General features: G+C 41.5%; 1 protein-coding gene across 1 annotated transcript in view; it reads right to left on the bottom strand.

Annotated features, from left to right (window-relative positions):
* Positions 1-333: 333 nt before the first annotated feature.
* Positions 334-17395, bottom strand: part of LOC135217141 (ankyrin repeat and SAM domain-containing protein 6-like) — a 17709-nt gene continuing 647 nt past the window's right edge. Inside the window, 10 exon segments of the mRNA XM_064252850.1 lie at positions 334-910; positions 913-1011; positions 1634-1883; positions 2212-2353; positions 4749-4888; positions 6459-6594; positions 7165-7405; positions 8211-8399; positions 8984-9199; positions 9798-10025. Coding sequence (XP_064108920.1) covers positions 540-910; positions 913-1011; positions 1634-1883; positions 2212-2353; positions 4749-4888; positions 6459-6594; positions 7165-7405; positions 8211-8399; positions 8984-9199; positions 9798-10025 — 2012 coding nt within the window. The 3' untranslated portion in view covers positions 334-539.

Raw genomic sequence — 17395 nt, 5'->3', positions numbered from 1 at the left:
TTAATAAGTGGCGTCTCTTCTTTCTGTATTTCCCTTTACCTCGTCTTACTTCTTAATAAACACCATAAGTATTCTTTGGAAGCTTGAAGAATTTCAAGTCAATGGCCCGTGTGGTGGGCTTGTTCCATATGAAAAGGTCTCATCTTCTGAATAATAACAATAATAATAATTCTTTGAAAGGGGATTGAAACACTAAGATCAAGAACTTATTTGCAGCTTATAACAGAAAACTGCAAAGAAAATACAAAAAGCCTTTCCTTGAATCAGCCGACTTTGTGAAACATGTTTACTCTTGGAATCAAACTGTGAGGAAATCTGAGAAAAAAAGAAATGTTCCTTGACATTTTATAATTAATAATCATTATATTATTTATAATTTCAAATGTGGTTGGTGACGTTTTGTTGTCGGAGATAAAAATGAACAAATAATACTTAGATAATACTATATGCAGTTACAGTTCATGATTTATGAAATTGAGATGATTTTCAAGCACAGATTAAAACCAAGTGATCAAATAATTACATTAAAGTTCTTTATTTCATGAATTAACTTTGGCTTTTAGGCTAGCAATAGCTTTTAAGATTTTTTCCCTGGCTGGAGCAGTCGATATACCTAGGTCTTGGAGATCTTCATCTGACAGTTCTAAGAAGACATCTAAGTCTACTTCTTGTTCAATAAACAAGTTTAAATACTGATTCAGAGCAAGTTTCTGAAGGACCTCTGACAACTGTCCAGATCCCAGGCTGAGAGTCAAGTGATGGGTCGATGAGGCGGTCTCGTGTTTTTCCTCCCCCATCTGCGGGGTCAGCGTTGCGGTCGAATGGGACGACTTCGAGGATTTTGAAGATTTTGAGGATGTGACGGTTTTCAGGGATGACCCTCCTGAACCGCCGCTTTCCAGTGAAGATCCAAAAGGTTACTTTCTCCGCTGCTGCTACCACCAACTTTCTTTTTGTCTAGACCCCTTCTGCCACCATTTTTCAAAATGTGCCCCAGTCCTCGTGCTTCACCTGTGTGATTAAATAAGAAAAGTTCTGTATTCAGCAAAGTATTTATGCAGTATCCATTGTAATTCTAGTGACTCACTCGTCTATCTGTTGTATGAATTTGCAGTATCAGATTTATCTTATTGTTAGGATGGAAGGTTTGTTCTGAATATGAACAAAGCAATTTTTATGGAAAGCATCAATTCATTTACAGCAATTACATTTTCTAAACAAAAATTACCTTGGCTCAGAAAAGCTATTATTGGTGGTCAAAAATTTTTAAGTGGGGAGGGTTAAGTTCATAATTACAGGAACTTGAAACTAGCGCAAGTAAAAAAGCATGTGGAAAAATAAAAAATACAGTTGTCCTTAATCTTACAAAAATTATGCATGTAAGTCGATAATGATACCTAAGATTGCATATTAAATACAGCATTGAAATAAGAATGATCCAGAAATTCACAATTTTTTACTTCAAATTTTTTGTATGGTTACCATCTTGGCTAGCAGCCCAGAAAAAGCAGACAGTCCCCGTTATCAGCGGGGGTTCCGTTCTCAACTTTTATTTCACTGCTGAATGACCTGATGGGTCCCAGGAATTGCCCTTCAGCCTAAATTGTATATTCTATCCATCTATCTACAGTACCTGATGATTGAGGGCTTGGTCCAGAGAGCGAAGATCCAGGAGATAATCTTCCCCCACTTCCCAAGCTGGTTTTTAAAAGGTGTGAATTTGTAGCGTGGTGAGGGAGTTCGAGTGGCCCTCCCGGCACTATTTTCCGTCCTGGAGGCATGGCTTTGGAGACGAATCCTGGTTTTCCACCAGTTGGAGATATAAGTGGAGGCACCATATTTTTCATGGTTTCAGTGACGTATATACTGCCATCCTCAAAATCCTGAAACGTACATAAAATTGTCAGGGATACAATGAACTCTTTAACTTCCCCATTTCCTAATGTTTAATTTCTTTTATCTTGAACACATTCCAATTTAATTTTTAAAAATGAATGGCAACAGATAATGAAATGAGATAAAGGAAAATAGAGAACTTGACAAATTGATTGAGGAAAGACAAGGATTCATCTAAAATAACATTCCCAATTATGTATTGAACCAGTTTATCACAGCACATATTTTACATCGTTAATAGTATCAATTGTGTGTCAATTTACCTCAACTACTTTCACCGTAATTATGCAAAGCACAATAAAACAATATTCTTACCATAATTGGAGGTAATTTTAATTCCTGTGGCAGGATTGGATCATAGTGTATAGGCACCATAGGAGGCAATAGACTGATGTCGCTTAAACTGTCATCTTCTGACGTTGACCTGAGCACTTTCACCCCTTTCACTTTGTTGAACCTGAGATATTTAAAATTTTAAACTTTACACGCTTCATGCGAAGGTTTTTGTTGAAAATCTCGGCTAAGCAGCAATGATGAAGACCAACGGGATGGTAGTTTGTATATAGAGAATACTAGTCCTACTACTACTACTACAGTACAGTAGTACCTCGAGATACGAAATTAATCCGTTCCGAGGCGCCCTTCGTATCATGAGGTTTTCGTATCTTGGACCACATTTTACATGTAAAATGGCTAATCCGTTCCAAGCCCTCCAAAAACACCCCAGTAAATTTCATAATAAAGCTAAATTGACCTATAAACAATGAAATACTACAACAATTTGGACCATTCAATACGTAACTTAATAATAAAAATGCAAAACCTGTAAATAAAGTGTATATTAGTGTACAAGAAATATTACTGTAATGTAAAATGTGGAAGCTTACCTTTCGAGTGAGGCCATCTCCGAAAGTGGCGGCAGAGGAGGAGGACAAATGGCAGATACGTACACTTTACTTTAAGATACACATAAAAAAATTACAGAAAAACAAACTAAACTTTACAAAACACATTAACAAAACTGTAACACTTAACTTTACAAAAAACTTAAAATAAAATTTATTTTGTCTTTCATTTTTACATTTCTTTTTACTTTTTTATACTTTACGTAATTTCAATTCTTCACCACCGAATGGATGCCAGTCCGTTTACGGAATTTTTCGAACCACCCATGAGAAGCCTTGAACTTTGGGGTTGCCGTTGATGTCCCCTCTCCGCCGTCGTCTTTGGCTTGGGCAATCAAATCGCCGAAAATAGAGCTGGCCTTCTGGCAGATTGCCGTCTCTGTTATCGTATCGCCATCGATTTCTTTGTCCTCGATCCATACAAGAAGCAGCCTTTCCATTTCATTATGCACATGGCTCCTCTTGTTGGACAAAATAGTCACGCCCTTGGAATGTGTAGCTGCTTTCATGGCTTCCTTCTGCTTAAGGATGGTGCCTATCGTCGACGGATTTCGGCCATATTCCTTAGCGATCACACTCAACCGCAAGCCAGCTTCATACTTTTTTATGATCTCCATTTTTGTCTCCATAGAAAGCATTCTCTTCTTTCTGTGAACTTCTGCAACTTTCTTGGGACCCACGACTAATATGTACTGTACGTAATTAAGTTACGGATGTAGTACGTATACTAATTAGGTTCTCACAACACGATAAAGTAGCACAACGAAATCACTAATGAATTTACGATACTAAACGAAATCGTTGGACCGAACGAATGCCGCATGCATAGGATAAAGCTTCGGGTGCGAAGTGGCCAAGCGAAGGCACGCCGCCACGTAAGATGCATGATGGGAGGGATGCTGTCCAATAGGAGAGGATCTCATGGCTTAACTAGCATCAGGAACCAATGGGAGAGCAGGAGGATGGTGGCGAGTCTACTAGAACTAAGATGGCGGCGCGAGTTTCAAAATTGTTATCGGGCGAATCTCGGACTTTCAGAAACCTTTCGTATCTTGAAAACTTTTCGTATGTAGAGCAGTAAAATTTTTTGTGTCGGCTTTCGTATCTCGAGTTTTTCGTAAGTTGAGCCTTTCGTATCTCGAGGTACCACTGTATTTGTACATCTTGACTCAGCTGATCCATGTTACATCATGCCCGCCCTTTGGCAGTCAGTTATGAATGGTTGGGAGAATATAAAAACAAAGCATCTATCACTTTTAGTACTGTTGTATGTTTGTCTTGGCTTGAACATGGATAACCATACCACAGATGGAAAGCAAAAGCACGAAAGCAATGGTATGCTTGCTGCACAATGCGCACCTTAGGCAGTGACTCCTACAAAGTTGAAAACAGAAAACCTATCATCCCTTTCTTTATCACTGTAGCAATGAGTGCAAATCACTTTGTTTACAACCTCGATCATAGTGTAAGAAATAATATACAGGATATCCTCAATTTCAACAAAAAGATTAAGTGGCAATTTCCCCTTTTTTATATTGTATACATTGAATAACTGATATTCTTCGCTCTGAACTACCTAGGCACAAGGGGGAGGGAGTAACCAATTCATCTATGAACATAATAGTACATGAACTTGTTTTGTATGCATATACTTATACATTCAATTAATTTACCCATCAAGTACGTAATTATATTTCAAAACCTACTTGTCCGAGCTTTGCTAGCCTTACATAAATTCAGATATCCTACATGGCTTGTTTACAATAAAAAATAAATAATATTAAGTTATTTGCAACCGTTATATGTGAACATACGGTCTTAATTTGACGAGTTATATTTTCCAAGTTCAAAATTCCCTGATGTATTTCACTGAACTGAATAAAAAAAAAAATTTAAATACTAACAGAAAATTAGTTACATCATCTATGACAAATAAACTCCACTAACCTGTTAGACACTCTATTCCACCAATGTTTAAGACCGTGTTTTGACGACACGCTAGCTATTTCTTGCGAACTTCCTCCTCTCTGCTGTGACCAACCGACTTGAGGTGTGGGAGATGGGGTACCCAAATGCTGAGAGCTCATCTGAAGACAAAAATAGATGGTTTACGCCTCATTCAAGACAGTATTCTATTACTGTTCATTCAACCCCTTAATAAAAGTAATCAGTGACTAAAAACAAGTTTGAATGATTAAACATTTCACCTTTAAAAGTGGCCCTTTGAGCAACTAATGCGATATGACTATAACTACTGCTGCTAAATTGGGCTCCATGCTTTTTCTGTACTATTTCTGTCCACATTCTTATGTGAAAACCAACAGAATGAGTAACTTACAACTCATTATTTACCTCAAGCCTTAAGAATAAAGGGAAAAGAAATACTAAAGTAAAAATAAATGTTAAGGGTGAATTATTGTCTGGTGCTGGTAAGGAAGAAACAGCCACTGCAACAAGCAATCCACAGAACTTCAGAATGTCTGCTATAGTAGCCATAACTTTGAGAGAACACGTGACCTAAACATTTTCAGCTCGTGGTCCTCAACATTCTGCATGAGCGCTCATCCCACAGAAATGTTTCGAGGGGTAAAACTGAGGAGGAAAATGTCTAACGGGAGCCCAAAATGAGGCCAAGGTCAAAGTGTGACAAAGGCTAATAAAACTTGGAACTGCAGGCCAAATGACAAAAAAGAGCAAAGCATAAGAATGGAATGAATGACTCGGCAAGATAACTGGGAAAAACTTGATGTAAATTAACAAAAGGACGGCACAAGTCTCTGTGTGAGTCACAAGGAGGCATGAGAAGCGTTAACTTGCAGACAGTAGCAGGTAACAATAAGTAGTCCTATGGTGGAAAAGTTGGATTACCATAATGAAGGATAAAACCTGCAATAACTTTAATTTCGTATCAATTTGTAAAGCACAACGTATAATACCCTGATAATCGATTGGTCATTCACAGGGTTGACAAGTAGTGCCCAAAAGCTGGAAAATAAATTGAGATCCTAAACGTCATGATAGCAACGACATATAATGAGAAGGTACTAAGAACAGTTAAGGAAAGCAGTACGTATATACTGTATATATAGAGGTAGCAGGGCAAAGACCTGGAGGAAGTCTCATAAATCATAGGAAAAGGGGGATTTAGAGATGTGTATTTCTGGTGATAGAAGTTCACTCTCGACGTGGTTCGGAAGTCACGTAAAGCCGTTGGTCCCGTTGCTGAATAACCACTGGTTCCATGCAACGTAAAAACACCATACAAACAAACAAAAGGGGGATAGTCAAAGATCTAAGCTTGATGAAGTAGTAAAAACACAGGACAGAGGAAAGTGAAAGGCACTGCTCAATAGAGCCACTGGTTGGCGACAGAAAACTGGGAGAAGCAAGGCAGTGGTCTCCAATAAACTCTTGAATTGTTTTCAATCTCCCCTTTTTTTCTTTTTTTATATAACAGGTAATGATAACCCACATGGAGACTGCGTTAATTTCATGCAGTTATCTTTCGATGTCTTTGTGGATGGAAGCACAAGTAAAACATCATGGTTTGCATCAGTTTAGTAATAATACTTTTATATGAGAGAACAGTAGTACTTTTATACAAAAGAATGGTGCGCAGGACTGAGACAAAATAAAAGTAAAAAATATACCACTTGCCTGAGCCTCAACAAAGATACTCATTATATCAATGTCAAGTGTTTCACTTGCAAAATCATAAGCTGTGTAACCCCGATGAGCTACCTTATTTGTGTCTGCTCCACATTTTATCAGTAATTTTGCCAATTCTGTGTGCCTGGAATTAAAATTTGACCTCTTACTTACTGGAGACTTTTCATCCCCTCCCCAGTAACAATAAGCTTGCATATAATCATTACACATTGTCATCTTAATATGCCTTTGTTAAACTTCAATGACTTGGTAACTTGTAAACATTAAATCGCAGCAATGCATGCATAAAATTACTAAAATACACCATCGATTACAATATACATGCAACTGTAAAACAAGATCGTACATGCAACTGTAAAGAGCACTAACAGAATGTGCAATGTTCATGCTAATATTTATATGAATAAAAACAGTAAGCATAATGGAAGGATGAAGAGAAAGGACACTGAAAATCTAACTGCGAGGGACAAACTATAGCCATATCAGCTTAACAATCTGGCTAATTCACAAGTCGGTTATAAAGTTTTCAAACTCAAAAGTCAATACAATACAATAGCAGCACCATCATGAGCAACATTACTCTTATTATTTCTGTCATTCAATGTACCAATTCACGTGGAGTAAACATGTACAAGATGGCTGTGTCAAAAAGAGATTTATATTAGTGATTAAACTGCAGCTGCCCTCGCCTCACCTATGATATATAGCTTGCATGAGAGCGGTCCAACCATTCTTCTGGTCCTGGGCATCAATTGGAGCCCCATACTGCAGCAACAACTTAGCTATCTGGTAATGTCCAAACATAGCAGCAACCATTAAAGGTGTGGCACCATCGGAAGCTGTTATTTGACTCTGGCCTGGATCTGCTATGAGTATTTCTTGGGCAGATTTCAAGTCTCCGTTTCGAACTGCTTCCATTAGGTCATATCCAGCACCTTGAGCAAATATGAAACTCTAGAATTTACAGACAAAACTTAACTATAGGCAGTCCCCGGGTTATGACGGGTTCGGCTTACGACGTTCCGAGGTTAAGGTGCTTCTCAATTATATTCATCAGAAATTATTTTCAGGGTTACGACACCTACAACGCTCATCTGGCAGAAGAAATATGACACCAAAAATGCAAAATAATCAATATTTGAAGGTTTTTTTTAAGAAAAATACAATAAGAATGCAGTTTACATAATTTTTAATGCACCAAAAGCATTAAAAGTAAGGTTTTCTTAGGATTTTTGACGATGTTCCGGCTTACGACGATTTTCGGCTTACAACGCATCTCAAGAACGGAACCCCCATCGTAACCCAGGGACTGCCTGTAATTCCATAAAAAATACCTTAAACAGTTCAGCATTCTTTATTCACTTGAAATCCCTCTCCAAACAGCATCATGCTATAACGCTGACAAGCCACAAATATGAGATTCTGGACAGAATTACAATTCACTTGTCGCATGACAAAGAAATATCTAGATAACAAAACCATTTCAGTCGTACCAAGTTTGTAAAACTACGTTTAAATAAAACAAAGCACAAACACACAGGAAACAGTAATAATGCATGCACAGCATCTATACCTACACTTATATATTTCAAGCAAAAACAGATACTTAAAGAGCATAAAAAAGAGCACTAATTATAAAAAAAATCTACCGATTGCAATACAAAAGCTAAGTTGCCACACTTATGAATGCTTAACTCTATATTTCATCTAGAATACTAAATAGTATGTAACTCAACATACCTTTTTTCTTTTGTCTTGCCGTCACTTTTTCAAGGCAGTTCACAATATCTGGCCTATTACTGGCATTTGCAACATCGAGCGCCGTTAGATCACAGGCACTGGTTGCATTCGCGTCAGCACCACGGTCTAAAAGCAACTGTGCTGTGGACACATTTCCTCCTGCAGCACTAAACATAAGTGGGGTAATACCTGTTGAACGAACATGTTTAATATTACTGACTGCTGTCTGGGTTATAGGACTAAAACTATTACGTACATTAAAATTGCAAGGATTCAATGCCATGCGAAAGAAACTGATTTCCTTCAGTTGATAAAGAACCTGAAAACAAATGAGACAAAACTTATTGTAGGTGAGAGAGAGAAAATTCTTCAATAATTGATAATCAAGCAAAAGCGCATTCATTCCTATCTCTGATGTAGCAGAATGGTCAAAATTTGGAGTTTTTTTATGACACTCAATAAAAATGCAGGTTGTGTCCAAGACACCCAAAGGATTACAAGTAAGGATTTATTACAATTTTTGACAAATTCTTGATTTATGCCAATTTTCGGCTTATGCTGCCGCACTGGAACAGAACAGCAGCCGTAAACCCAGGACTGCCTCTAATAAAATCTTAAATTTAAGTACTCTTCATTCCATGTTATGTTTAGAACTACTGTATTTCCAAACTGAAGCAGTACAGGTTCTACCCATAGTATAGATGTCCATGAACTGATACTGCATTGAAACATTCTGAAAGGAAGATTCTGTATGCTTGAAACTATATACAAACCTATTTTGGGAATTGCTTTGTTTGCACTGACGCCTTTGTCCAGATACAGCCGTACCACAGCATTGTTTCCGTGTTGGGCAGCAATCATAAGTGGGGTTGGGGTGATCTGACTAGAAGCATTTGTAATCTCAGGGTCATACTTGGCTCCAGCTTCTATCAACATGCGAATCGTTCCCATGTGACCACTGACCGAAGCCAACATGAGTGCTGACATTCCTGCAACATGAGAACTTGTGAAAACTAAACTAACGTTTAACTCTTTCTTAAAAAGGGGAATACTGTATACTGTATTTTGGGAGAAGGCAAAAATATCAAGAGAGAACTAACAGTTGCGATTCATATTTTGAATTCATATGTTAAATTGTTCGTAGGTTGGTTACTGTACTCTTCACGCCTATTTACATACAGTGTGATATAAAGTCAATACATTACTGTCCGTTTTTTTTTTATCCTAAAACACAATATACTACACGGTACGTACAGTAGTGTATTTTATAGAATAGGCATGCTGAACATAATATTAACTTACAGGTGGCAAAGGGAAGTGCTCTGTACACAATTTTAATTTAAGATCCCATTTGTTCATATCTCTGAACGTTCATAAGCTACAGTACCTAAATGAACAATAGACTGCATAATAACCTCTTCCTCAAGAAGAATTTTTGTGCGATGCCAGTCTACATAAATCAAACTAGAAACTTGGAATTTTAAAGGTCTTATAATGCAATTATTTGATCATCCTGTATATAGTGTCTCAACCTCTGAAAAAAAAAAAAAAAAAAAAAAAAAAAAAAAAAAAAAAAAAACTACTAACCTAACCTATTATATGCATCTACTAACGCTCCAGCATTAATCAGACGACTGACGACATGCACGTGACCGTGTCTAGCCGCCTGCATAAGTGGTGTCCAGCCGAGGTTATTTGTAGCTTCCCTGTTGGCCCCTGCGGTAAGCAAGAAGGCCACAGCATTTTCATGGTCATTAGCAGCAGCAATGTGGAGTGCAGTGTTGTTGTCATGGTCAGGGGCCTCAATATTCACTCCTGGTGGGAAAATGAAATTGTTAAGATACAATAAAGTTTTACACATACTTACCTGGCAGATATATACTTAGCTAATGTCTCTGACGTCCGACAGAATTAAAAACTCGCGGCACGCTACAGGTAGGTCAGGTGATCACCCCCTACCGCCGCTGGGTGGCGGTAATAGGAATCATTCCCGTTTTCTGACAGATTTTTTTCTTTCCCCTATCTCCTGAGGGGAGGCTGGGTGGGCCATTAAAATTGTATATATCTGCCAGGTAAGTATGTGTAAAACTTTATTGTATCTTAACAATTTCATTTTTACACATGCAACTTACCCGGCAGATATATACTTAGCTGATTGGCACCCTTGGAGGAGGGTAAGAGATAGTTACTCAATATAAATAGCAATTCAAAAAACAGGGAAAACAACTTTTGTTGTAGGTACTATAAATAAACTTAAATACCTTGATTCCTACCTTATTGAGCAGAAGACTTCATGAATACTGTCTATGAGTCTGCTTGCCTCAAGAGTTCCAGTGAGGATGAGACCTGTCACTGAGAACTCTTCTGGATCATGTCAATGGGGGCTAGCCCGCTTACTCGACAGAGCCTTATTTCGGATCGTACCAATGGGGCCTATCCCACTTACATGGTAGAGCCTTCACCTTTGTCATATCAACGGGGACTAACCCTCTTACAAGACAGAGCCTAGGTCCAAACCATTACAAGGAGCGTGAAACAACCAATCTCGACCACCTGACCACACTACTTTGTTATAAACTACGATTTGAAAGTGGTACTTTTCCCTGACCACTTTCAATCGACCATAAAAAAACACCACCACAAGATTAAAATTCCTAATCTATCTAAACTAAGCAAGATTGGTTTCAGCCCCCTGTCCCAGCACCGAATCCGCAGATACGTAAGGTCCGAGAGAGAAGCACTTATCATAAGTCACACGTACATCTCTCAAATAGTTAGATGCAAACACAGAATTGCATCTCCAATATGTGGATCCAATTAAGTCCTGCAACGACATATTCTTGTGAAAAGCTAAGGAGGTGGCCACGGCTCTGACCTCATGTGCTTTAACTCTCATCTGTCCGAGATGTTCCTCTTCACAGGAAGTATGTGCTTCTGTAATAATATCTCTGATAAAGAATGCCTGTGCATTCTTCGACATCGTTCTTCTCGGATCTCTCACTGAGCACCAAAGGCTCTCTGAGTTTCCTCCCATTTGCTTTTTCCTCTCTAGATAGAACTTGAGGCTCCTTACCGGACACAAGGTTCTCTCTATCTCTCTCCCTACTAGGGAAGTCAATCCTTTAACTTCAAACGTCCTTGGCCAAGGCTTAGAAGGATTCTCATTTTTGGCTAAAAATAGGAGGTTAAATGAACACACTGCAGAATCCTTCCTGAAGCCCACTGTGCCTTCTAAAGCCTGGAGTTCACTTATTCTTTTAGCTGATGCTAATGCAAAGAGGAAAATAGATTTCCTAGTCAAATCCCTAAACGATGAGTTATTGGGAGGTTCAAATTTATCTGACATAAGAAATCTTAACACCACATCCAGGTTCCAGCTGGGTGGTCTAGCTGTCTTGGACTTCGAAGTTTCGAATGATTTAATCAAATCGTGTAGGTCCTTGTCCTCCGTGATGTTTAGTCCTGTATGTCTAAACACCAAGGAAAGCATACTTTTATAACCTTTTATGGTCGAGACTGCAAGGTTACATTTCCGTCTCAAATACAACAGGAAATCTGCTATTTCCGTCACAGAGGTACTGGAAGAGGATACATTCTGATTCCTGGCCCACCTTCGGAAAACTTCCCACTTCGACTGGTACACGCGTATAGTTGAAGGTCTTCTGGCTCTTGCAATTGCCTTTGCAGCCGCTCGTGAAAATCCCTTCGCTCTGACGAGTCCTTCGACAGTCTGAAGGCAGTCAGACCGAGCGCGGGGAGGTTTTTGTGGTATCTGTCGAAGTGGGGCTGTCTGAGAAGATCGTTCCATAAAGGAAGGTACCTTGGAAAATCTATCATCCATTCCAGTACCTCTGTGAACCACTCTTGAGCTAGCCAGAATGGGGCGATTAGGGTCAATTTCGCTCCTTTCGTCAAAACAAACTTTCTTATGACGTCTCCTATGATCTTGAAAGGAGGAAAAGCGTATCCGTCTATTCCTTCCCAATTTAAGAGGAGACCGTCTATTGCTACTGCCCTTGGATCCGAAATCGGAGAGCAGTAGTTCTCCAGCCTGGCATTCCAATGTGTTGCAAACAGGTCTATGTTTGACCTTCCCCATAGGCTCCAAATCTGATTGCAGACCTCTGAGTGCAGGGTCCACTCCGTGGAAATGACTTGATCTTTCCTGCTCAACAAGTCTGCTCTTACGTTTTTCTCGCCTTGGATAAACCTTGTTAAGAGCGTGATGTTCCGCTCCTTTGACCATAGAAGAAGCTCCTTCGCCTTCTTGTACAGTGAGAGGGAGTGAGTCCCCCCCCTGTTTTCTTATGTAGGCTAGAGCTGTCGTGTTGTCTGAGTTTACTTGCAACACTGAGTTCGCGACTTGGAATTCCCATTGCCTGAGAGCTAGATGCACTGCCACTAACTCTTTCTCGTTGATGTGCCAGGACACCTGTTCCCCACTCCAGGTGCCTGACACTTCTCTCGGGCCCAACGTCGCCCCCCATCCCATTTCCGAAGCGTCTGTAAACAACACTAGGGAGGGGTTCGGTAACTGCAGTGATAGTCCCTCGTTTAGTCTGCCTGGTTCTAACCACCAGCTGAGGTTTTCCTTTATTTCTCTGGAAAGAGGAAAAGTCCCACAGATCCTGATTCCTCTGGTCCCAATTCTCCTTCAAGAAGAATTGAAGGGGTCTTATGTGAAGCCTCCCTAGAGAAACGAACTGTTCCAACGAGGAGAGGGTCCCCAGAAGACTCATCCATTCCCTCGCGGAACATTGTTCTTTCTCTAGGAAGGTCTTCACTTTTAGAATACACCGCTCCTGTCTTTCTATGGTCGGAAACACTTGAAAACCCCAAGAATCCATCAGAATCCCCAGATAGACAATGCTTTGTTGGGGATCCATCTGGGATTTCCCGAGGTTCACTAACAGTCCCAGGGACTGAGTCAGATCCAACGTCGATCTTAGGTCCTCCAGACACTGATTCCTGGATTGAGAGCGAATCAGCCAATCGTCGAGATACAGAGCTGGACGAGGGATGAATGGGTACATGAAAGTAGGCATCTTGTAGATCCAATGACACCATCCAATCCCCTTGTCTTAGCGCTGAGAGAACTGATGAAGTCGTCTCCATTGTGAACGTTGTTTTGATCACAAAGTGATTTAGGGCGCTTACGTCCAGCACTGGTCTCCACTCCCCCGAGGCTTTTGGTACCAGGAAGAGGCGATTGTAAAAGCCTGGAGATTGAAGGTCTAATACCTTTTCTATAGCCTTCTTTTCCAACATCTGTTGCACCAGATGTATGAGGGCTTGATTCTTTAAAGGATCTCTGTATCTTGCCACCAACTCCCTTGGAGTGGTGGTTAAGGGAGGTTTTTCCCTGAAGGGGATCAGATATCCTCTCTCGAGGATAGAGAGGAACCAGTTGTCCGCCCCTCTCTGAGCCCAGACCTTCGCGAACCTCAAAAGTCTGGCTCCTACTGGAGTCTGGAGGACTCCTGTCTCACTGCGGCTTTGAGAATGGTCTTCGAGAAGATCGTCCTCTTTTAAACGGTCTTCTACTCTTAAGTGCGGGTCTCGAGGTTGTTCTTCCTCGAAAGGGCTGTTGGAAGGACACTTTATTCGTACCTCCCTCTCTTTAGCCATCGGCACAGCAGGTTTAAGCCTCTTGGCGGACTGGGCAAGAAGATCTTGCGTAGCCTTCTCCGAAAGCGATCTAGAAATGTCCTTCACTGTCTCCTGAGGAAACAGGTATTCCGAGAGTGGGGAAAAAAGCAAAGAGGCTCTCTTTAAGGGAGAAACAGACTTGGAGAGAAACAAGCTGTAAACTGATCTCTTTTTGAGCACTCCTGCTCCAAAGAGAGAGGCCACTTCTGTGGATCCATCCATGACTGCCTTGTCCAGGCACGAAAGGACACTGGATAACACCTCCATCGTCACAAACTCCGGATCCTGCGCTCTTTTTGCTAGAGCTCCTAAAGCCCAATCCATGAAGTTGAAGACTTCTAATGTGCGAAATAGACCCTTGAGTAAATGGTCCATCTCGCACATTCCCCAAGACGCTTTAGCTGACAGTAGAGAGCGTCTTCTAGATGAGTCCACCAATGCAGAAAAATCCGCGTTTGCAGAAGCCGGAAGGCCTAACCCCATGGGTTCCTTCGTGTCGTACCAGACACCCGGCTTACCTGTTAATCTAGACGGAGGGCACAAAAACACCGTCTTACCTGCCTCCTTCTTAACCAGGAGCCAGTTCTCTAGATTCTTAATGGCCTTTCTCATAGAGAGAGTTGGCCGCATCTTGACAAAAGAGGGGGACTTTGCCAACTTAGTACTTGACAGCAGAGATCCTGGAGAAGGAGGATCAGCCGAACACAGCGAGTCCCCAAACTCTTGAAGGAGCAGTGACGAAAGTCTCTTATAATCAGAGATTCCTACTTCTTTCGTTTCTTCCTCCTCCGAGACTTCCTCCAAGGTTACGTTCAGAGAGGGAGACTTCTTAGGAGAAGACGTCCTGGCAGGCATGCGACTCTTATCCTTCAAGAGTTCGCCAGATGAAGCCACCAGTTCAATACCCGGGATATGCTTCCTCGGGAAAGATGAATCCTCCGCTTCCTGCCGCTCCACAGGTTCTTGATACCTGATAGGAGAGGATCTAGAGCCTACCTTCCCACTCTCAAGCGCCTACTATGAGTAGGGCGCGAATCCAGAGTCAGGATCCTTTCAGGCTCTTGGCGCCTATGAGGAGAGGCGCTTGCGCCTACTCTTCTGTGACTCCCAGGAGTAGGGCGCGAGTCTGACAAGAGGCTCCTTTCAGGCTCTTGAAGCCTACGAGGAGAGGCGTAAGAGCCTACTCCTGAGCCTCTTCCAGGAGTAGGGCGCGAATCCCTGGCAAGGCTCTTCTTAGGCTCTTGCTGCCTTTGAGGAGAGGCGCTTGCGCCTACTCTTGCTCGTGTTACAGGAGTAGGGCGCGAATCCAAGATTAGGTTCCTTTCAGGCTCTTGACGCCTGCTAGGAGATTGGTAAGCGTCCAATCTAGATACTCTTCCAGGAGTAGGGCGCGAACCCATGTTTAGGTTCTTTCCAAAGTCTTGGAACCTGCTAGGAGAGGCGCTTGACTCCCTTGAGGAAAGCCTATCACGAACTACCGGTCTCGAGGAACGTAAAGGGCTTCTATTATCCAGGCGTCCTATCGAACGTTGGCGCCTTCTAGAAAAGTCATCAAAATCTTTCGAAGGAGAGCCCTTCTCACTTCTATCCCTATGGGCAGAGCGTACCCTCTCTCGTTCCTTCCTTCCACTTGAAGAGGAGATCCTACTCCTAGGAGATCGTTCGACTGATACTAATCGATCACTACCTTCTCGCGTGAAGACTTTCTCCTTACTCCTACCAGGAGAGGATCTAGAGCCTACGTCCTGGCGCCTTGCGCTATGACTCTTCTTAGCATCTGAGCTTCTGCGCGGGGAATACAATCTTCCCTGTCTAGACGAAGCATAAAAGGAGTCGTCTACTCTCGGGGGAGAAGAGGTTCTTACTGGTGAAAAGCGCCTACTATACTCCTCCTTCCTACTAGGAGAAGGCCTCCTAACAGAGCTCTTAACTGGAAGAGAGGCGTCCTTCCTGCGAGAAGGCTCCTTGCGCCTACTAGTCGAAAGAGAGCCTACTAAGGATGATAGATTCGCTTGAAGGTCCAACAGGAATTTCTTAGTAGAGGACCGAATCCCTTCTGGTGAAGATTCAGGAGACTTCATAACCTTCTTAGGTGAAGGAGAATACTCCGGAAAAGGCTCCGGGCTGGAGTCAAGAGCGCCTTCTCCTGACGGTTTCCAGGCTCTCTTGAGAGGGCGCGATTTGGAAGATGAGCTCCACCTACGCTTAGGTGAGGACAAATCTGAATCGGAAAAACACTTCCTTAGGAGGCTTTTCCTATAGCTCTCCAAAGCAGCCTGGGACGAGCCTACAGGATCTGCTGAAGGGACGCCTGACCGTTGGATACTCTACATTCCCCTTGCGGTTTCGACATTCCCCTCCCTGGCTGGGAGTCTGAAAGAGGTCTAGGCCTAAGAGGAGCGATGCGGAGTCGGTCAGACGCCCCTCCACTGCACTGGGGACACTGCACACGTCACTACACACTTCACTCTTACCTTGGTCTATATCACGCAATTGCTGTTGCAAATTGCGAATTGACGCTTCCACAGCGGCTCTCTCGGCAGACGCATCTACGAGTTCGCTGCAGGGGGAAGGAGCTGAAACCAAAAAGGAAGATGGCGAAGCTACTGCAGGGTTAGAGATACTATCCTGTTCCGCAGAACAGGATCTACTTGAACTTCTAGCCGAAGCTTTCCTAATCCTATCCTTCTCTAATTTTTTCACGTATGCAGTTAGCTCTTTCCATTGCACTTCAGTTACTCTCGCATGCATCACATGTATCCTTAACTGAACAATCCCTTCCCCTACATTTTACACAAACAGTGTGAGGATCCAAAGTAGCCTTAGGTAACCTCACCTTGCATCCTTCATTTATACATACTCTAAACAGAGTTCCAGGTGTTAAATCAGACATATTATCCAACTAAATCCAAAAAACAGCGTATGCCAACAACCAAAGATCAAATACTTCCCAAATAATCCTCGGCGAAGCAAGCAAGAAATTCTATGCAGGAGCTACCAACAAAGTTGTTGTTAGCACCGGCGACAGAAAAAATCTGTCAGAAAACGGGAATGATTCCTATTACCGCCACCCAGCGGCGGTAGGGGGTGATCACCTGACCTACCTGTAGCGTGTGCCGCGAGTTTTGAATTCTGTCGGACGTCAGAGACATTAGCTAAGTATATATCTGCCGGGTAAGTTGCATGTGTAAAAAGATTAAATCTCCATTATACTTGAATGTCAGGTATCAAATAAAATATATGATGTAATATAAGACATTTTGTTAGGTTTATATAATTCTTATATGTGTTAATTGATATTAAAAGCGTCCAAAAATATCATCTAAGATGAAAAACCTTGAAAAACTCATTACTATTTGGTTCTTCAGTGAATATGGCATAATACAACAGAATTAACAAATGCTACTTCACCCTAGCACGGTATTTAGTCATAAGTTACGTTTCATTAAAAACTTAAGACTACATTCTGTATTATGAATAAAATAATACCCCTTTTGTGTAAAACCAAAAAGTACATTGTCCATTATCAATGATTC

Source organism: Macrobrachium nipponense, chromosome 7, assembly GCF_015104395.2.
Source record: "Macrobrachium nipponense isolate FS-2020 chromosome 7, ASM1510439v2, whole genome shotgun sequence".
In the NCBI taxonomy this organism is placed as follows: domain Eukaryota; kingdom Metazoa; phylum Arthropoda; class Malacostraca; order Decapoda; family Palaemonidae; genus Macrobrachium; species Macrobrachium nipponense.
Note: the sequence above shows the minus strand (reverse complement) of the source record. Positions and strands in the feature narration are given on the sequence as shown.